The sequence below is a fragment of the Chiroxiphia lanceolata genome, chromosome 5 (genome assembly GCF_009829145.1).
Source record: "Chiroxiphia lanceolata isolate bChiLan1 chromosome 5, bChiLan1.pri, whole genome shotgun sequence".
NCBI classification, from domain to species: Eukaryota; Metazoa; Chordata; class Aves; order Passeriformes; family Pipridae; genus Chiroxiphia; species Chiroxiphia lanceolata.
Genome location: NC_045641.1, coordinates 20,034,621 through 20,055,894, shown reverse-complemented (window position 1 = coordinate 20,055,894; position 21,274 = coordinate 20,034,621). Strand labels below are relative to the sequence as shown.

The window sequence follows — 21,274 nt, the reverse complement described above, 5'->3', positions numbered from 1 at the left end:
ATTTAACTTATTTTTCCTAAGCATCTGTTACTGATCCTTTTAGTCACAGGAGAGTGGACTGGGCAGATATTCCATTTGGTGTATTTTTGTGTGTAGATGTCTCATGTCCCACTTCTACACGGAGGAGAGCACCCAAGATTCATAGATGCCCGTGGTCAAAGTTTTTCTGGACCTTTCTGGTAATGGGTCAGGAGGCTTTGAGGGTCTTTTGGGTCTTGATCCCCCTCTACTGGATTGAGCCTCCGTTAGCAGTTCAGGCCACTTCTTGACCTCACCTCTGTGCTTGCGCTGTCCTTTACGTTGTGTGGTCACCATGGACCAGAACAGGGAAGTGGGCACCAGGAAGGTACTGCCCTACCTACACGTGGCCCCCTTTTCCAGACACATCCTGTTTTAAATTGCTTTCTTGAGTGGTCATCAATGTTTGAGGCATAGCAACGCATTAACTTCTTGCTGTCCAGGCTTCTACAAGATGACAAAATTTAATTGTTATTTTTTAACCAAGATAGTTAAATTACATTTTGTTCAGTACTGTGATTGATACTGCTTATCTTCAAAAAATAAAGCCTTATTGGAAAATTGACAAAGTGGACTCACATGAGTATCTCAAATACAAGTACAGTAATACATTGACAGAGTAGACATTGTATTTTATGTGTTATTTAAAAAAGTATTGGTAAAGCCAGATCCTAGCAGATGGTGTTGATTGTATGTTCCCTACTGTAATGGATATAAAAGATTTTGCAAGAGCACTGATTAGCTGGGTTCTGGCACTGTCCTACTGAGAGATATCTCTCAGCTGTGGGCAAGCTCTCTCTATGGAGGAATAACTCCCTATTCACCTTGGGTGTAATGTAGTCTGTATGAACCAGAGAGTGTGTTTTTGGAATACTTGTTCCTTGTAGTGGGACTATGAATTGTAGCAACCAGAGGGACATTCTTGGGACTTTTTTTATGCTAGCAGGTGTTGAGGTGTTGTGACTCACTCCTACATTACTTTCAGAGCTGGTGGTGTTGAGCTTCTTTGTAAAAATGTGCCTACTTTTGGAGAGCCTTGAAAATCCAAAGGCTCAAGATTGGCTATTGAACAAGATGCCTCTATTGATATAATTAGGTAATAAGTGAAATAAGTTCAAGGCACAGATTTCTGTGGTAAAAGAATCTGTTTTTCCTGCTGAGGAAAAAGAAGAAACCAGCCTTCCAAAACCACCCACTTTGGCAAAGCTGTTTTCTTTTTATTCAATGCATTAGAAAGCCAGGAAAATAAGTAGGCATAAGAATGCATTTGAATTCCAGTGAACCTGCCTGATACATCACTCTAGAAACAAAGTTCCCGTTTACAGAATGGAAAATATAGAATTTACAGAAAGGAAATTGGTTAAAACTGATCTAATGCTGATGTGATCCAGAAGGAAGAGGGTTTTATTGTGATTGTCAGAAGTCCACATTTCCTAATTTTCACTACAGAACATAAGAAATTAGTTGAACATGGTTTATATTTCCCACAACTAGCAATTTTCTGTCTTTGGAAAGTTTTAGGGGGAGGAGCTCAGAGGTGCTGTGGGAGGGGCTAAAGTTCATATTAAAGTTTTGGCACAAGAGGGAGAATTGTCAGAGTAGAAGGCTTCTTCTGAGGTTTCAATTTAAGATGATCAGTATTTATGTTCAGATTCTTCTAATAATTCTATTTTGGAATGCTGATTCTCACATTATTCCCAAGATTGAAGAATGTGGACTTTCATGTTCTCAGGTAATCTCTTACTTTTTTCGATTCACTATCAATTAATATGGTAGTTGTGTGCTGCCAAAATAATTGTAGGAAAAGGAAGAAAGCAAAAATGGAAAATACTTCAGCTGTCCTGAACATTCACTTTATATTCCTGTCATTCTGCATGAAGTGTCCAAAGCAGCAAAGATGATGGAGGAAGAGTGTAAGAAAATGCATCTTTCATTATTTCCAACTGCTATTTTTAGTACCTTTTAAAATCTGTATTTTGTATTTGAAAAAAATTATTTTGTTTATATTCATTACTTTGCACAGTCAGTTTTTACAACAGCAGTGATGCCAAAAAGATGCGGAGGGAGGAATGGGAGGTTTCAGAAATTGCTAATTATGTCAGGAATATATCAAACACTGATTTTCCTGTGAATAAATGAATTAAGCATGAGAAAAAATAAAACCTGTTTTTCATTTTGTGGGATGAATTGACCTCACTATTAAATTTAATGACTTCTGTATGTGCATGAAAGTAGAGTGTGAACCACACCATCTCTTTACTAGCTTTGAATTTTGTGTAATTCCAAATATCCCCGCAAAGGGTCAGTATGGAGATATTCTGCTCCTCTTGGCGTTCTGAAATTGTAAGTATAGAGTAAACTGAAAGATAAATTTTAAAAGAAGTATTAAATAATAGGGAAGATGACTTTCAGTCTTACTGGAGGTTGATAAGTGTGTACTTGGTACAGAGAAGTGGAACTGATGGCATGAAAGAATTTGGCTGTCTGTACAAGCATCTGCTTGAAGATATCTGTTTAGGACAAGCAGTGAGATGTTCTAAAGATTGTCTAAATGTGGTCGTACTACCCAGATATTAAGTTAGTTCATGTTACAGCAATTTATTCTGTATTTTATACATGTATCCTAGGAAAACAGTAGGAATAAAGATGCTTATAAAATACTAGATTGAGCAAAAAACCCCCTCCCTATATTTAAATATTCCTATATTATAGTTATTATTCCTGTATTCAAATTCTGTAGTCTCTATCCACTGAGATAAAGTTTTTAGAATAATAAAATATCGTCATAAGAGATTAATCTGTAGATGTATCTGAACACTTTTCAAGAATGTTTAGGTACTATACTTATGAATGCAAATACACATGTATTTTAAATAATTTATGCTCCTTGGTCTTCCACAATGAGAGTTTAAAATGATTTTCCATTCTAATTTATCTCTCCAAAGAGTGTAGGAATATCAGACTCAGCATGTGAAAATCAATATCAACATTTTTGGTGAGTTTTATTCTAGCGGATAGGATTTATCACTGGGGACCTTAATGGGTATCTTTGTCATATCTTAGGTAAGTATGTTAAAAAGACTAATTCACTAGTTGCCTAAGATATAGACACAGCCCTGAGGTTTGGCAGAGTGGATGCCTTTCTTTGCCTTCAAGAATCTGTCTTACACCTTTTCTAATAGTGAAGGTTGGATAACTAAGAAAGGTTTTTGTTTTTTTTTACAGAGGAAATATATTGTTTCCAGCATAATGGAATCAATCAATCAATCTTTTGTGATAGAGGCAAGATTCAGTTCATGTTCTCTATGTGCTGTTTCTGCTAGTTGTATTCAATAGAATATGGAATGCATTAATGACTTTTTAAGACAAAAATGTTTTCTCAGTGGGAACAATAATGATCTCAACATGATAAATTACTGCCAGCATAGCATTTTCAATCTAGTGCAAAGCATTTTAGCTACATGAACTTTAGAGTCTCATGACTGGCTTGTTAGAGAAAACTTCTTCCTTTTCCTTTGAAAGTAACTTCAGTTTTCCTACATAACTGACCACTATTTGTGGGCTCAATCCCATTCCTACATGAGTTATTTTAAAAGGAAGCAGTCAGTCTTCTCCATAATTTATAACTCAATGATCTTTATAGGGCCACTAACCAGGGGTTACAATTTGTCTTTGTGTGCAATATGTATGTACTGATTTCTCCTATAGCATGTGAGATCACAAAATGGAGAATTGATGACTTTTTTCCAGCAATCTGCTTAATGTGATATTTAGATCTTGTAGTTTTAAAACTATGATGTTATCAGTAGCTGCTCTTGTTAGAAGTATTATAGAAAATAGTTTTTTTCTTTATGGAGTTTTGCCAAAAGTTTGTATAGTAAATTTCTCTTCTGCAGACAAACTTGAGACTGTGTGGTTCTCCATAAAGCAGTAGGGGGATGAAAAGCAATTAATTTGGTTTTGAGCAGGTTTAATAACTGAAACTGTTGAGTCCGACTGGCAGACTAGATTTTAAGGTGGCTGCGTCCATTGGATATTTGTGAGCAGTTTTGATCTCCTTGGGTACTCCTTAACAGAGTAAAGCACTGGTTGTACTTAAGAGGGAAATAGTGACGACTATTTTGAGGTATATGACTTGAAAAACCTTTGCAATGAACTGTTTGGATTTTGGATCTTATTACAAGTTTATGAACATTCTTAGTTTACCGTAAGTATTCAGCAAGACACCCTTGCGTTGCTTTTCATAAAGCAGTATCCAGGTTTCATTACTGTACAAGAAACTGTACATCTGTTCAGTACGGGAAAGGAAAAACCAAAAGAATATTGGATGTTTATGCCAATATTATATGAAAATTTAAACAGCATGAAAATATACAGTTGTGGGTTGAGTGATAGCAAAGGAACAACTAAGCTTTTATTATGTGTTATGATTTATTTCTCCTTCCATATTTTAATGACTTGGCTTTAGAGATCACGTGATATTCTAGTATTCAGAGGTTAAATTATATGGGCATGGTCTCCATGCCCCACCCAATAGCAAACACAGTTATCAACCAAGTTTCCCTGTAAAAGCATTGGGGAATCCCAGCCTGCAATTGAAGTTGGGTTTGTACCCTGCTCCTTTTACAATCCACATTGTTTGCAGGCTGTACACAAAGAAACAGGCTTATGCCAAATTCGAACAGCTGGTAAAGATCAAGACCACTACATCTAAAAAACACTCCCCAGAACACTGGGAAATAGTATTTGTATTGTCTGCCTCTGTACATAGCAATATTTCCAAAGTCTGTAGATAAACAAGGAAACCCTAAACCGAATCTAGGATTTCCCTGTAATTACAAAAGTTATTGGTAGCAAATTCTTAATATAGCTACTGCTTGTTGATGCTATTTATAATTGAAATATGTGGTGTTTCTTTACTGGATCTTTATGCCATGGATTAGTCCATTCTTGCTGAATACTACACACTGCAAAACCAGTGATAGGCCACTAAGTCAGCTGACATACACTGGTATTCTTTTTTCATTATTAAGCAATTCATATTTTAAAAGTGATCCCAAGCCTCTAAAAAATGAGCATGATAATCTAGGTGACATAATTCAGTTGTTCTCTAAAATCTGATTGAAAAACTAATTTTAGACATGGAAAATGTCTAAAGAGACTAAAGACCTGTCTTAGAGTGAATGAGAGAGATGGAGTGCAAAGTCCCAGCATAGAATGATTCAACACAGACCTTTTTTGTGTCTGCATTGATATACCTGATGGCTGAAGGAGATGCATAAAAATATAAAACATATTCTCTGCTAATATTTGCTGAGATGCAGTACAATCCACGAGAGCATTTCATATACCTGCCCATTTACAGATGTTTTTCGTAGTACTTTTCACACTGTCAGAAAAATACATTTCCTTCTAAAACTCTTTTTTCCATTTTTTTCCTTCTGATTTTGTTAGCATTTATTGGCTATTTTTTGGAAATCAGAACATTATTTGCCATCTTAAAAAAACAAATGAGAAGATATGCCTAAAACTGCAGTGTGTTGCTGAGGAAGTTCCAGACCAGCTCTAAACTACTTGGTTAGGAATGATCTCAGAACCAGTAAATTCACATATAGTCAGATGTGATACAGACACATCCCAGCACTACCCCTGCATTCACAACCGTAGGAATTTACTGGGCCAGAATTTTCTGAGGTCATGAGTAAACTGGAAAGTCACCCTAACTAGTGATGCTGAGTACTGGAATAAATTGCCTGTGGAACTTATACAGATCTCTGCACACACTAAGAAAATATAGCCCAGATATGTCTAATACAGCTCACATACATCTCAGATAAAGGTCATTCTTCCCAAGACAGAAATGTAGAGTAGATGACATCTTGAGGTTTTTTCTAAGATAAATACTTCTGCTCTCATTCATTCATTCATCCTTTTCCCTTTTGTGGGATCTGTAGATGGTCTTTCAAATCATATTTCACATATTGCTTTGGAACAGTCAGCAGAGCTAAAGCCCTGTTTTGCTAATAGTGTGTCCTGTCCTTGCAGCATGCAAAATATGGGACTTGCCATGAAAACTGTATGGGACATGCAATTTCATTCAGGAGGTGTCTATGCAAAAATGAAGAGAGTTTTAGTTTTACTTCGCAACTTACCTGTAGGTCTTTCTCTTGCAAGGAAGTGTTTCAACATAGTTGGTTTGAATAAGTGTGGTAAATTTCAATCATTTCTGGAAAACTGACTGTCTGGAAATTGCCTCTACTTGTCTGCATATTTTCAGAGAGTGTGAATCACATAAACAACACTGTACAGTACTAGATGTGCATTCATTGTCTTTTCTTGGAAAAAGAATCTGAGGAAATAGAATTTGTTGCAGTTAAGATTTTTCACTGTCTCCAGTTTTGTTTTTCTCTTTCATCCCTACATATGCAAACTTCCTTAATCTTTTTCTGCATTTCCTCATCTCTCTGACCTGCTGTTCATCCTTCTGTAACTGCAATGAGTTTTCCCCATTACCTTTCAAATCTTTATGTTATAGTTTGTCATAGTTTGTGGTTTTTTAATTTATTTTTTATAATTCTCATTATATTGTGATGCTTCATGATTAGTTTTGGTCAGTAGGATGCATTCTTTTGATTTTCTTCTCCCTCATTTTCAATGTATTCTATTTATGTATGATACAATAGAGTAATTTTTAGTGCATGGTCACACCTGTGTTGCCATTCAGTCTGCCTTTGTAGCTTATTTTCTCTTCCACTTAGAGGTCAAAAAGCACATATGCTTTTTAGGCAAATGTGTGGCATAGGTGATTTTCAGTGACTAAGTGCTATCATTAAAAATGAGACATAGTGTGAAGCAAAAATGAAGTTACTGAACACTGATGGGTTTATTAAGCTGAGGCTGTGCCCACAAATTACTGCTGCTTCTAGGGACAAGAGCATGATTAGGAGGGTCAGGCGAAACAATGGTGCTGTTGTAAAGCTGGTAGGATCCTGCCTCTTTGGAAGCCTGTCTCTTGGACCTCCACCTCCTTTAATAGGATTATGCTAAATTTAGCAACTACAGTACAAGGAAGATACATTATATAAAACCAAACTATATGATTATTACATAGTTTGTTCCCCTTTCCCCCACAAAATTACTATTAACAGTAAAAATTTGGAGAAATAGATTATGTAATGACTTTTCAAGTAATTATTTTTTGTTTTATATTTTGTATTACTTATTTCTCCTTAACATTTCCAAATTTAGTCATAACTAGCTTCTCTGTCAATTATCTCAAACTGAAAATGTTTCACCTAGAATACACACTATAGATATTTTCAGTAGGGCTTTTCTACACAGCAAATTTTGAGTGTTTTTTAATTTTTCATGTATTCACACTGCTAGTTCTTTCAGAGTAAGGTGTTTTTGGCTTTTGTTGCTCTTGATAGGAGAGGAAAGGCATGTATGCAGGGATTCTGGTATAAGGTTTCTGATGAAGGATTCAGGCTTTCAGACACAATAATGCAAGTATGAATAGTTAAGAAATAATCCTCTTTCTCAAAAATTTTCAAATAGCTGCAGTATGTATTTAAGTATAGCTGTAAAAACCTTCATGTACTAAGATTTTCCTCATTTGCTGTGGCTAGAAAATTTCTGTAAGTCAAGAAACACTATTAGAGCCAGTCAGGCATCTTTAGCATTGTGTTTAATGGAAGCAGACCCTTAACTGATACTGTGGCACCAGGCAGGAATACAGTAGCCTCCCAGGACTGCCATCTAAGACCACTCTTCCATGGCTTCTAGCATGTCCTGCAGGATCATTTGTATGGCCTTGCACCCCTACACAACAACATAACAAGCTAAGGATAGAATAAAACCAAAGTCAATATTTAAAAATATTTCTATAGCTCTTATAGGAAGAGCTATAATCAGGGTAGTTCCAGGATTATTTATATTGAAATTTTCCTCTATTTAAGGAGAAGAGGGAAAAACATAATTTTAATGGGAACTACAAAAACCAGAGATGTGCTCCTGCTTTGAAGGGAGTCAACCCTGACCTGTGGTCTCCGAAGTCTTGAAACTGTTATAAGAAATTATTATCAATGGTATGGTATTCTAAATTTTAGTATGAGTTTGTGATCCATGCTGGCAGAGTTGGTCTTAGCAAGTTTATTTTTAAGTCCCTACACCCCCAGCATGTCAGGATAGTGTCTGCAACACTCACCCATTTTGTGATGCTGCTTCATTCTTATGGTTGCAGGTTATTAAATACAGATTCAGTGGAGATCATGAGAAAACATTAGCGACTTGTCAGGGCAGTATGAGAAACCTGCATGCTCAGCATGGTGCTGCCTCAAGTTAAGACAAGGGAAAAAGTTAAGCACTGGGTTAGTCTGATCTCCACTCTCTAGAGCCCAGGCACCTGAGTTATGAGCCAGAGTTTGATGTTCTCTCTGTAGAGCAGCTGCTGAGAGCCACTCTCCCACAGTTCCAGTTTCTGGTTCTACTTGCATCCAGGGATCTTTGAGTTCAGAAAGGGAGGTATCTAATAAGCTTAGGTGCCTCTAGTGTTGGGTAGCAATTGGTTGGATATTGTAGCTCATGGTACTCGGCTGAGATTACCACAGTTTGCTTAAATTATGTTCCAGGTACCTAAGTTCTTTTTTAGATTTGGCTGACTTGATGATTTTGAAAATGGCTGCAAACTTTGGCTTTATTTCACTACCAGTAAAAATGCAAAATCCTCACAGAGAAATTTCCTTACTTGGAAATTATGTGACCCTTTTCTTATGGCAAAGCAGAAGTTTGTATAGGTGTGATGGGTTTGCAAAGTTTTGGTAGCAGGGGTGGGGGATAGCTTCTGTGAGAAGCTGCCAGACCCACCACTGGCCAAGGTCAAGACCATCAGTGATCACAGAATATACTGAATTGGAAGGGACCCACAAGGATCATTAATAGTACCTCTGAAATAATAGATTTCTATTGTCACCTGATGAAGCAGGTGGATGCCTGAAGGAAGTTGAGACCCTGTGGGAATTTTGTGCTGGGGCAGGCTCCTGGCAGGACCCATGGACTCATAGATAGAGGAGCCCCTGCTGGAGCAGATTTGCTGGCAGAACTTGTGACCCTCTGGGGGATCCACACTAGAGCAGTTTGTTCCTGAGAAACTGCACCCCCTTAAAAAAAAAAGGACCCACACTGGAACAGTTAAGGAAAAACTCCAACCTGTGGGAAGGACTCACCTTGGAGAAGTTCATGGAGTTTTGTGTCCTGTATGAGAGACCCCATTCTGGAGCAGGGGAAGGAGGAAGAGTATGAAGAGTCCTCCCTCTGAGGAGGAAGGAGCAGAAGAGACAACGTATGATGAACTGACCACAGCCTCCATTCCTTGCTATCCTGTACCACTGAGGGGAAGTAGGTAGACAAACTGGGAATGAAGTTGGGCCCGTGGAGAAAGGAGGGGAGGGGGAAGGTGTTTTAAGATTTGATTTCTATTTTCTCATTATCTTATATTTTAATTGGCAATAAATGAAATTAATTTCCCCAATTTGACTCTGTTTTGCCCATGATGGTAACTACTGAGTGATCTCTTCTTGTCTCAACCCAGGAGCCTTTTGTTATATTTTCTCTCCCCTGTCTAGTTGTGGAGGGCAGTGACAGAGGAGCTTTGGTGGACATCTGGTGTGTCACCAGGGTCAACCCACCACAATAGGCAAAAAAATTTATCCCCGTTTGCATCTGATTAAAAGTTCATTCAAATCAGTGGAAAGTGTCTTCCACAATTTCTGAATGTGAGTAGCATGGCATTTTTCATTTATAAAGGTCACATGTAAAGCTGAGCACTGTTCTGCTCCTGGGACTGACTCTAAACATTTATAAAAAGAATACTTGCCTAGAGCAAAACAGTGAGGACTTTTCTGTGTATGCCAGAGAGTTGGAAAACCAGGCCTGCATTGTATTTCCTCTTTTTTGCTGAGTAATAGTGTTAGGTCATATGAGAAGACAGTAACTGGAATAGAAAAACATCTTCAAAATAAAAATATACATTTCCAAAAGAAATAACCACTACCTTCAGCAGCAAAGGAGCAGTTCTGTGCTCGAGGGTCTCTTCTCATAATCTTCACTTAAATTCTTGCCCTTTCCCCCTCCCCCCTTTTTTTCTTTTCTGTGGCAATCTTGCTGCCCACTGATTCCAGTCACTTCTGAGACTGCAAGTCTCAGTGCTGTCAGTGGTGTTGAGGGATAGTTTTTCCTGTAGCCTCTTCTGTGCTATAAAGATCATCATTCCATCCTAACTTCAAAGCATGGGATATTCATGGTTGTCTTGAGAGCTTGTGGAATCTGCATCCTCCAGTTTTTCAAGAAACAGCCAAAATTATGGCTGACTTGATCTGATGTTGGTGTTAGTACTGATTCTAGTAGGAGGCTGGACTTGGCTACCTTCGGAGACCCCTCTCACCCTAAATTTCTTTGATTCCATTTTGTCATCCCCTGTATGAGATCTCCAGTCAGTCATTGAAATAATTAATGCTGTGTCAGAGTGTCCATGTCTCATTGTTAGACTAGAAGTGCTGATTTGGCAGATTAGTTCTCCTTTCAAGCTGCTGAGTGATCTGAAGTTTTTGACACTCTGTGTATGAAATGGTGCTGATTTATACCAGCTGAGGGTATGGCATTTAAAGTACATTTTAATTTTACTGTGTCTATTGTACGCTACTATGTTTTTTAACAACTTGTATTAATATTTTAGGAAACATGACATCAAAAATGATTGACAAATTTTGGTTGAGGTTTTTTTTTGTTTGGTTCTTTTTATTTCTAAAAGAAAGACGTTAGTTGCTCCAAGCGAATTCTGCTTCTAGTCCTGGAGCTGAAGCATACAATAGAACAGGCAGCTTTTAGTTTAGACTGTCATAGCTCCCTTTGGTCCAATAAATTTAAAATCAAGTGGTTTATATGTAGGTCCTCTTTGTATAACATTATTTTAAAATAAAATTAATTTAAAAAGAGTGGAAGGGGGAATATTCTTTGCAGTTGAAAAGTTTCAAACCAATACTGCTCTTTAGAAGAGATCCAGCCATGCAGCCACTGTAATGGCCAGAAGACGTTATATGCCACGTGCGGGTCCTGATAACATAATGGACAGTGCAGTTAAAATACAGGAACAGGATTCCTCTGCAGTAATACAGTGCAGGAGGAAATACATATTGACTGGAACACAGGCAGATATTACCTTGCTCTGCTGGACACAAGCCAGCTCTCATCCAAAAAGTGCGTGACCTCGTTAGCACTGTACTGAGCCTGAGCTTGATATCCCACTTCTCACTAGTAATTATCCTCTCAGGTTCAGCACTGTACTAATGTGATGGGATGGGTTTTGTTCAGCTTGGAACACACAGAGAAAACCTTAGAGCTGGATAATGTGTAGGCATGATGTTTTCCTTTTATCATTCTGTAAAAAAATCTAGCAACATTCAGGTGCTTTTGTAGAAAAAGTAGTTCAAAGTAGTGCAAAATAATGCTTTGCCGTAAGTTCAGGTGCCATTTCCTTTCTGCGTGGGTAACAGTCCAAATGTTTCCATCTATAACGCTTATCTAGTCCCACTGCATGCTGCTCACATGCATCTGATCACACATTGCCAGTAAAAGTTGAAGAAAAATCTTGTGGTTTGCCAAAAATAGAAAAGTATCATTAGTAAGATAGTTTCACCTTGGCAATGAGAGTAATTACACATGATGTCAAAACAAATACAGATGCTTCTTTTGAGAAAAGGTCTTTTGAGGGCACTGTATTAGCAGTACTATGAATTTTAACAGTTCTAAATTTTTATATTATGTGTATTAGTCATTGCAATTCCTCTGGTTCTCGGTAAATATAACCACAGTTTTATTCAATTGCCAAGTGTGTTCTGGAGATCTATCAGTTTTTCTTTTCACCCAGTAACATGTTTTTTTATGTATAAATACTTGACCATAATTTAGTGGGACAGGAATCACTGTGTTTTCTCCCACAGTAAAGAACTCTGTTTCTGAAATCTGAAAATTCTAAAATTTTCTTTTACTGCAAGAATTCTTCTTACATTTGGTGAGATAAATACAGCTGTGAGCTTTCTAAGAATACAATGAGAAGAGTTCCAATCCCCACCAGCATCAACGATGTGTAAAGTGCAAAGCCATTAAGTCCTTCCCTATGAAAATAGCTCTGGAAAAGCTAAAGCTGTTTCCCTTTGTGAAGTTCTCTCTATATAGTTTATGGGGCTGAATGTATCTATGAAAGGAATTCGTTTATAGTCTGTGGAGCTTATGATACAGCTCTGAATCCTCTCTGTTTCCATCCAAAGTTCTGAAAAGGTGTAGATCCATATAACTTTTGATTGTGGCTGTCCACTGCTCAAGGACCTTTTCTTTATGAAGGTGATTGAGATCACATTGGCATTGTCAGGTTTTTCACTAAAGGCCATGAGAAATCGTGCAAGACTCTAATGGCCCAGATTCTGTAGGCCCTTCCCTCCCTGAACTGAATTGGGAAAAGAAAGCTGCTCTTGATTGATTATACACACAGTAACTCCCTCTCTGTTGAAGGATAAGTACTGATATGGCATGTTTGGGGTACTCCCAGCTGAGACAAAGATTATTACGACTTTAAGAAACACCAATAAACCCTTTTCAGAACTGTGTGTGGTTCTGGTCACTCCATTTGGACAGATACTTTGAAGTAGAAAGAGCTGCTGAGAAGGGTGATGGTAAGAAGGAAAGCATGGTTGATTAGAATAAAAGAGCTTGACTTTTACAGTCTCAGAAAAGGCAGAGAAAAAGTTTATTACTGGTTGTAGATAAGTGAAAAGTAAATTCCAGGGTGGAAAGCATCTATTTAAGTGAAAAGATAATGAGTACGATCAGAAGTCAATACAAGCTAACCATTGTTGTGTTCATGTTAGAAATTAAAGATTTGGTGCTGGCAGACAGTAGGGCTTCTGGAACAGCCTTGGCTATCAGAGCAGTGCACATGAAAGCCTGACTGATTTTAGAATAACACTTCTCCAGTTTTTGAAAGGGATTAGGTGATACGGTATCTGTGGTTATCAGGGACTAGACTCAGTGATCTGGGACAACCTTCCTATTTGTGTGCAGAATAAGATGGATTTGTGCAGAGCATATCCTCTCAATTGAAATTCAGAAAATACATGATTAAATTAATCATCTTTATCAGCCTTTTGGCTACAATTTGAGCATCAGTTATTGCAAAACCACTCTTGTCCTGTGTTGTAAGAATGCATACATTCTTGCTGTTAATGGTGGTCAAAGAAAAGAAATTGTTGGAATAGATGGAAACATCAGAATACGGTCATGTTGCCTTCTCTCTGTCCTCTCTGACAGCTAACCTAAGTAGAAATGTAAGTAATGCTTTGCCGCTGAGGATCTCTCAAAAGGGCAGAAAACTTCACCTACATTCACTGATTTTAATGTAGGTACCTTAATGAATGAATGTTAAGTGTCTGACAACCTAGTCCCAATTAAAGAATACATTTAAGTCATTTCAGGCATATTACTCTTCCTTACAGAGTTGTGGAAGGGCTGCCGTACAACAGAGCTAACAGGTAGACTATGAAAACAAGTTTCTCTCAGATTCTTTCCTGCGTGACAAAGATCCCGGAAAATTTCCACAATTCTGCACTTGATTCAGTGCCTGGAGATATGAGAGGAGATGGGAAGCAGGTCTGATCTTTTTTCCACTTCCTTGGTAATATTAATTCATGAAAACACTCTCTGTGCCCCCTAATTCCAAGTCTTCCTCCCGCTGATCTCACTTTCTTCTCTACAGTTGTTAGGCAATGGGATATTACACTTGTCTTAGATTGAGGAGAAGTTGCTGGTGCTAGCTAAAAAATTGGCACCACACCTTCTATTCAGAATACTGCACGTTGGTGGTGTCTGTTCAGATAACCTTAGCTACAGTTGAGTAATACCACAAATGGGGAAAACCCTAGAGAAATAGGAAAATCCCTAACTGTTTGTGCATTGTGTAAGTATATTTTGCTTAGGCTCTTTGCCAAAGAAGATATGAATCAAAGATGTTCTCTGTATAAGAGTAAAGTGTACTGTCATGTTCAGGATCTTATTTTTGCATAAAAGATGCCCTTGGGATTTGTGAAAGGGGAAGAAAATTTCCATTCTGGTTTTAGTGTGTTATGTTTTCTATTGCACTCATCACTGAAAATTCCTGAAAACAAAAGATATAGAAAGTGGGAGAGGAACTTGGCTAATTCATTTGAGTTCTTCTTTCACATAAATGTTCTCTTTGGACTATTTTGCAAAATGATTGTAAAAGAAAATACCACCCCTACCGCTCTGGTATTGTACAATAAAAGAAACATTTATTAAAAATAAGGAAATGGGCTGTGACCAAATGTTGCTGTAACTGGCAAGTGTTTTGTGCAAATATTGATTATTATGTAAACCTTCCTAACAACTCCTCACCCAGAACAAACCAAGTGCCCAAGAATGACAAAATATCTACCTACCAGGACAAAAGTCACTGAAGCATGTGTTTCTTTTTTTCCTGTGAAAAAGATGAGAAAACACATGCGAAAGCTCAGATGATAGGATTACTTGAGCAACATTGAGAATCAGTAATTAATTAGGATAAACTAGAGGGTATAAAAAGATTTCTGCATCATCCCACAGCCCCACAGAAGTGGGTGTTCTCTTCCCCGCCCCCCCCCGTGTTTGTAACTTTTACATACAATGTCCATTTTTCAGGTGTCATAACAGGGACCCCAAAGCCTGACCTTATTTAAGTAAAAGGCTAATCTCCTGAGTTTGTGAGATTTTTGTTATTTACTTCAGTGATATTGTAATTTTTTAATGGATTTTTTTGCCCTATAATTGTTGAATGGTTAGAGAAGTTACTTTAAAGGTGTTGCTCTAGAAATTTTGATTGTCACTTGGAAAGTCTGTCAAGCCACTTAACCAAAATATTTTCAATAGTCTGGCTGCCAAATGGGAAGTTAAAAATACGGAAGTAATTTGCTAAATTATGGCCTCATTAGGGATTAATTTCTTCCAGTAAGTAATGGCTGAGCAATTAGTTGATCCAACAGTTAGGTTTTCTCACCAAGAAAGTGAGCTCTCTAACTCACTCACTTGATTTTTTGCAGTCATTTTGTGTATTTGTCTATTCCATTCCCTAGGGCCATGGAAAGCCTCAAGTAAAGAGACTGAATTCAAATTTTTCTTCAGCATACTTCAGCAAGATTTGATGAAAAATAATTCAAAATTATGATTTTAAAACAGCGGTTAAAATTACAGTAGTTTTGTATGAGCTGGCGTGTTCCTCTTCTATTGGTTTAGTGTTGCACTGAATAATTCAGAAAGCTATAGTCTTCTTTCTATTGATGAATGTGCAGAGGGAGAATCAGCAAACTACCAATGAAGCTTTTTTTCGGTGGTGGGAGGAGTGGGATGGTGGGCAGAAGCAATCAATAAATAACAAATATTTCTATGACATGTTAGAGCAGAAATTAGGTCTTACCAGTTACCGGTTTTAGTTCTTCAGGGGGATTTGAGGAAATTTAAAAATCATTGAAATAGAAGTGTCCCAGTTTTAGAACAAGTTTGGTTTCTTTTATAGAATCATAGAGTTATTTGGGTTGGAAGGGACCTTTAAAGGTCATGTAATCAAGACCCCTAGCAAAGAGCAGGGACATCTTCAACTAGATCAGGTTACTCAAAGCTGTATCCAACCTGATCTTGAACACTTCCGGGGATGGATCATCCACCTCCCCTCTGGACAGCCTGTGCCAGTGTTTCGCCATCCTCATTGTAAAATATTTCTTCCTTATGTCCAATCTAAATTTAAACTCTTTCACTTTAAAACCATTATCCCTTGTCCTATTGCAACAGATCCTACTTCTATGAGTGTCAATATATTATACTGTAGAAGCAGCCAAAGCAATATCTTTAAAAATGTCACAAATAACTTTTATAATCTTCAGACTATGAAAGTATGAGACCATGTCTGTCGTCTTATAAAATGTGGTTTAAAATACCACCTTTTATGCATTTGCACTTTTGTGAGTCATAGTGACAAACTGCCAATTGTAAAAGATGACAATTTAGCTCTAGAAGTGATTATTAAAAAATAAAAGAGCCAAAAGGACAGAGGAATGTGAATTAATACAGGTTAGTGGAACTGGTTTTCTAAAGGCCACCTTTAAAAAGGAGCTTATCTAGCTCCAATTAAAAGCAGCGATGAAGGACAGAAGACAAACTTTACCCTAGGCAGCTCCACAGGGGAACTAACATGCTGCCATTTCTCACCTGTAGCAGTAATAAGGCTTTGCTCTACAGCTGTGTTTCTGAGGAGGACAGAATTCCCTGTGGATGAAAGCCTCATGGAACACAAAGCAATAGTCATTTTTGTGACGTGCTAATGCTTACCCAGGCTGCAGCCTCTGTGTTTGTATACAATTTGAGAACTTCTAAAAGTGTCCACCAGAAGACTTTTGCTGGCTCTAAAACTTACAGATTGTTGGCTAGTCAACAAGATCTTAAAATGCTTTAAAAGGACTGAGAGCTGCTGTTGTGTTTGAGAGCAGAGGAGACAAGGTGGTGCCTGCTCCTTTTGTGAGTGTGATTAAAGTGTCCCTGTCAATAGGACACTGCTTTTAAAGGAAAGAAAATGGGAACATATATTCTGTATCCAAAAGAATACTGGTATAAGGGCTATGCCAGAAACTTGAATGCCAGAACAGCAGGAAACAGTATTTTCTGGCTAAGCAATAGCCTTTCTTTAGAATGTCATGCATAGCAGTCAAAATAAGATTTGTTATTTTTGTACAGAATTTTACTGTGTGGTTAAATGTTTATTTTACTGGGAAAATGAATGTAGTCTGTCCCAAAGATAACTGGAAGCTTGTTAAAATCTCAGTGCCAGGTTCACTTTGCCTCTTATACAAAGACACTTTCCCACTTGAACACGATAAGTACTGTGCCTGAGTAATTTTATTTTCAGGCTTCTGAGTCAGATTTCAGAAATAAAATGGCAAGTCTTATTTCTAAACTTCATTTGCAATTACCATAATAATTTTTTTCTAGTGAGATTTTCTAAAAATTATATAATATTCAGTAATCTTCTAAATATCTTCCATTAAAAAATCGCTGAGTTCCTTTGCTCTGGTATGAAGCAATCCATTATAAAGTTTAATGAAACAATACATAAGCTATTGGTCGGTGGGAATGAGAGTACCTGATAAAATGCTGTCTGTATTTGATGGAACTGTTATACTTGTTAGAACAATTACACACCTCACTAGGAATACATGAAAATGAAGATAATGCTGATCTTTTGTCCCCATACATATAAGGCTGCCATATGCAGTAGTGATATGCATTTTCACAGTATTTGAAAACCTTTTTTTAACCTTGAAAATTATTTTTATTGTGAAATATGAATATGATTACCTGTTTAAGATATGTTTCTATTTGTGTGCAATGGTTAAACAATATTTATTTTTATTACTAGCTTTTACAATATTTTGTTTCTGTTTACAGGGGATTCATTGTAAAAGCAAACCTTCCGGTGAGTATATGTCATTCACATTTTTATTATTTTTTTTAAGATAATTTATTAAAGATAATAAATCCACCATCGTAGTGACATAACATCACTGTCATGACAGGGTATTTACCACCAGTTTTCTTGTACAAAACATTGGAAATTGGTAGGTTTTGATAAACAATAGATTAGTAATGATTAGTTTTATAATTTACCTTACCACAAATGGTCATTGAGAGTTAAGTAATTTTACATGTTTTTATTGCTTCTGCTTATTATTATTATTATTATTGCCTACAATAATAATACAGAGTCTTGAACTACCTGAACTCTGAAGCCTCCAGCAATCACTTCTCCAGTGCACACAGTCATTTGCAGGGAAGTATGAGGCAGCTGCCTTGCAGGCAGTCCCCCTTGAGAGGACAGTCATAGTTCTCCATGAGGAGACAGTCCTAGGTGGAGGCACAACTCTGAGCACTGCCTGTCTCCACAGTGCCTTTCCTGAATCCGTGTGGCAGAGAGCATAGACAGGGAGAAGATGTGATGCTGAGCCACAGGCATGTGAGATGCTGATGCTATGGCATGGTGCACGAGTTGAATGTCAGTTGTCATGAGTCCTTATTCTGAACACATGGCATTTATGAGACCTGTGGTGAGGTGGACAGGAAGAACATGCATATGGAAGGGATGCAGTTAAAAGTTCCACCTGAAAAAGTCTTTAGTCTTCTACTGCTGAGCAGAGTGAACCTTTTGTGGCTGGTTCAAGAATTGTGAATGAATCTTGTTAGGATTAGGCATCTGAGCTACAGTTGCACAAACTACGTGGAAGGTAGAAGAAGAGACAGGGGTGTTGAGCCTTGCTCTGCTAGCTGAAGCATACCTTAATGTCCTTGAGCAGTATAGTCTGAGGATACCAAACTCTCCAACCCTGGTCTCAAAGGGAAGGACACCTGTAAATCTGTTGGTTATGAGTTAAAATCTGTGTTGGATATTCCACAAATACAGATCTAGATAGTGGAGACTCACAGGTACCATGAGGTGATGATTCATTCCGCCCTTTTTAGGACAAGGTGATTTATGTGCTGGGAGGGAGGTGAGTGGGATTGTCCCTCTCTGTTGACTGCGAGAATTGCTCAAGTCACAGTCACAGTTTGGTTGAGTTTGGAAGGGACCTCTGGAGGTCATCTGGTCCAACCCCTAATGCAGGGACATGCAGATGAAGCACATAAGCATAAGTGAGATGTTCTCTCTTAACTGGATATAGATTTTGGGCACTGAAGGGTTTGTAAACTAAAGATCCTTATCCTTCAAGATGATGTGCATGCAGCTGATTGTAGGTTTTTCAGTGTTACCTGAAAATGACTTATCAGTTATCTTTAACCGAGTAACATGTAAGATGACTCAGCCTTACAGGGGTGGTGAAAAACATTCTTTTGTCTTAATCCTGATTCACTTGTGCAACAGTGGGTGTATACTCCTTTCCCTACTTCCTTTCTATTTAGTATAAATTCTTTTATTATTTATTATTCAAGGTAAAATTACCTTGAAAGACCTTAGCTGTATAGTAGAGGACCTTTGCAGTAGTCATTTCTTTTAGCTGCAACAAAAGGTGATTTTATTTCCCAGAATTTGCAACCGCCAGCCCAGTAGTATTTGGCAACATAGCTTTGACTGCCTTCTTCTCATGATCTTCTAGACTATTAGTAGTACATGAGAGCTACTGTAGTATTTGAAATTCACTGTAGTATATCCTGACATTGCTACAAAAATATCAATAATTTTAAAAAGGCCTTACATTTTTAGAGAATGTATTTGGCACAGTATATCAGCAGGTTATTCAGTATCCTTGAAAGTCTGAAATATTTTCTGAACATACAACTGTGAAACCCTTTTAATTTACTGTGCATTGCAATCCATTGTGAAAGAGAGGCTGTCAGTCGAAATTTAATCAATTTCATAATTGCCGTAAGTACTTTCAAGTAGCAAATTTTGGTATTTATTAACTGAAGTGCACCATGTGGTTATCTTGGAACATATCTACTTTGTTTATGAATTTTGTTGAATAATCCTAATGAACAGATGCAGCAGATACTATGCAAATAAGTTTGAAATACTACTGTAATTTATAGTCATGGAATGATATGCCAGTGAAGCAATTCTAGTGTGCTTTAGATATGCTCACAGATTTAGCACTGTCAGTATCATAAGTAGTTCAGATTCTTACAATTCTTGTAAGACATATAAGCCAAAAAACAGTTAGGATTTTCCATTGGGTGTTGGCCCAGGCTTGTTATTAATAGGTTTTCTCTACCTTTTTTTTTTTTAACCTGCTCTCCAATTTCATCTTCTTGCCTGAGGCTTCAAATTATCCATCTAATAATTTCTATTGCTCAGCTCTGGCTTCTATTATCCAGCTGTACATAAGGTGTGATTTGCTGTCGTGACAGTTCTGGGTTGATTGCTGCATCATCAGATTAAAAAAATTATCTCCTGTGGTTGAGCTGATGGCAAAAATACAAGGAAAGTGTCTACATGATGAATAATAAGCCTTGGTTTCTTTATGCCTGGGCTTATGTGTGCTCATAATTAAGGAACCTTTTATTAAGCAACAATCCCTCTCTCATGTAGGGCTAATTACAGCTATCATTCATAAACACAAAATTTAGGCAAGATTTACTCAGCAGATGGTTTGTGTAGCAAGATGTATCTTTATATCTTCTGGGGCATAGATAAAGCTACTTGTGCAAAAAGGAAAATGGGATGTGTTCCAGAAGAAAATATCTTAAGGGGGGATTAAAAGATGATAGAGTTTACTGAAGAATTAGTCAGAAATGAGTCTCATGCTGTGATGATTATACAATGAAAATAATTTTGTATCAGGTCTTCTTTATATCATATATTTATTTTGATCCAAAGCTAATATCCTCATGCATGATATGATCCATTTAAATTATTATTAATGAGTTTTGCAGAATTTTTGCAATTCTCAAAATATATCATAAAATTAATGGGAAAAAAATCGAAAGTGGAAACGTAATTGCATTTCATTCAGTGTATTACATATTTGTTCTCAGTTTGAAGACAGAAACTGTGATCAAGGAGAATAGTGTCTCTGCTGACAGAAGGACAGTAGTCCCTGAATCTGTGTTTGTGCATCTAAGGGGGCTGAATCCCATGTCAGTAATGCACCTAGGTTGACTTGGAATTCTCCTGAGATATTACCAATCCTGTGACATCTGATGATACTTTGCCTCAGGCAGTAATAACTATGGACCAAATTCAATTAAGTCATGACAGTCTCCTCAAAAAATAATAGGGCCAAATAATGTGGTCAAATGCACCCAAAAAGAATACTTTGTAAAGAACTCTCAGCTTTGACTGTATATAAATATATATATACATATACACATACATATATATATATACACATATACATATGTACACACACACATGTACAATGCTTTTCCCTTAAATCATTTCTACACAAACATAGGAATGGGTAAGATTATAGGCCTGGATCAAGAAATTTACACCAACAACCAAGGAATTAAGCAGAGACTGTTGCTCCTGCATACCACTGGGTATCTACAACTGCATGTCTTATGATTCAGTCAAGAAAATATCTTTTTGAGCAAGAGACAGAGCTAAAACTAATCCTCACCTATCCCATTATTAGTAACAGTTATCAGGTAGTTCTGCAATATAATAACCTCCCAA

The 21,274-nt window shown here is 37.3% G+C and overlaps 1 protein-coding gene and 1 long non-coding RNA gene across 2 annotated transcripts in view; one reads left to right on the top strand and one right to left on the bottom strand.

Moving 5' to 3' along the window:
• The first annotated feature begins 1,648 nt into the window (after positions 1-1,648).
• The window catches only part of IL17REL (interleukin 17 receptor E like), a 39,872-nt gene continuing 20,246 nt past the window's right edge, over positions 1,649-21,274 (top strand). Inside the window, 2 exon segments of the mRNA XM_032688563.1 lie at positions 1,649-1,750; positions 17,554-17,581. Of these exon segments, the coding sequence (XP_032544454.1) occupies positions 1,649-1,750; positions 17,554-17,581 (130 nt within the window).
• Positions 9,915-16,394, bottom strand: LOC116787180. The gene is made up of 3 exons (XR_004357203.1): positions 16,321-16,394; positions 14,523-14,560; positions 9,915-10,009 (listed from the first exon to the last, which is right to left on the bottom strand). It is a non-coding gene; the product is annotated as an uncharacterized LOC116787180 (long non-coding RNA).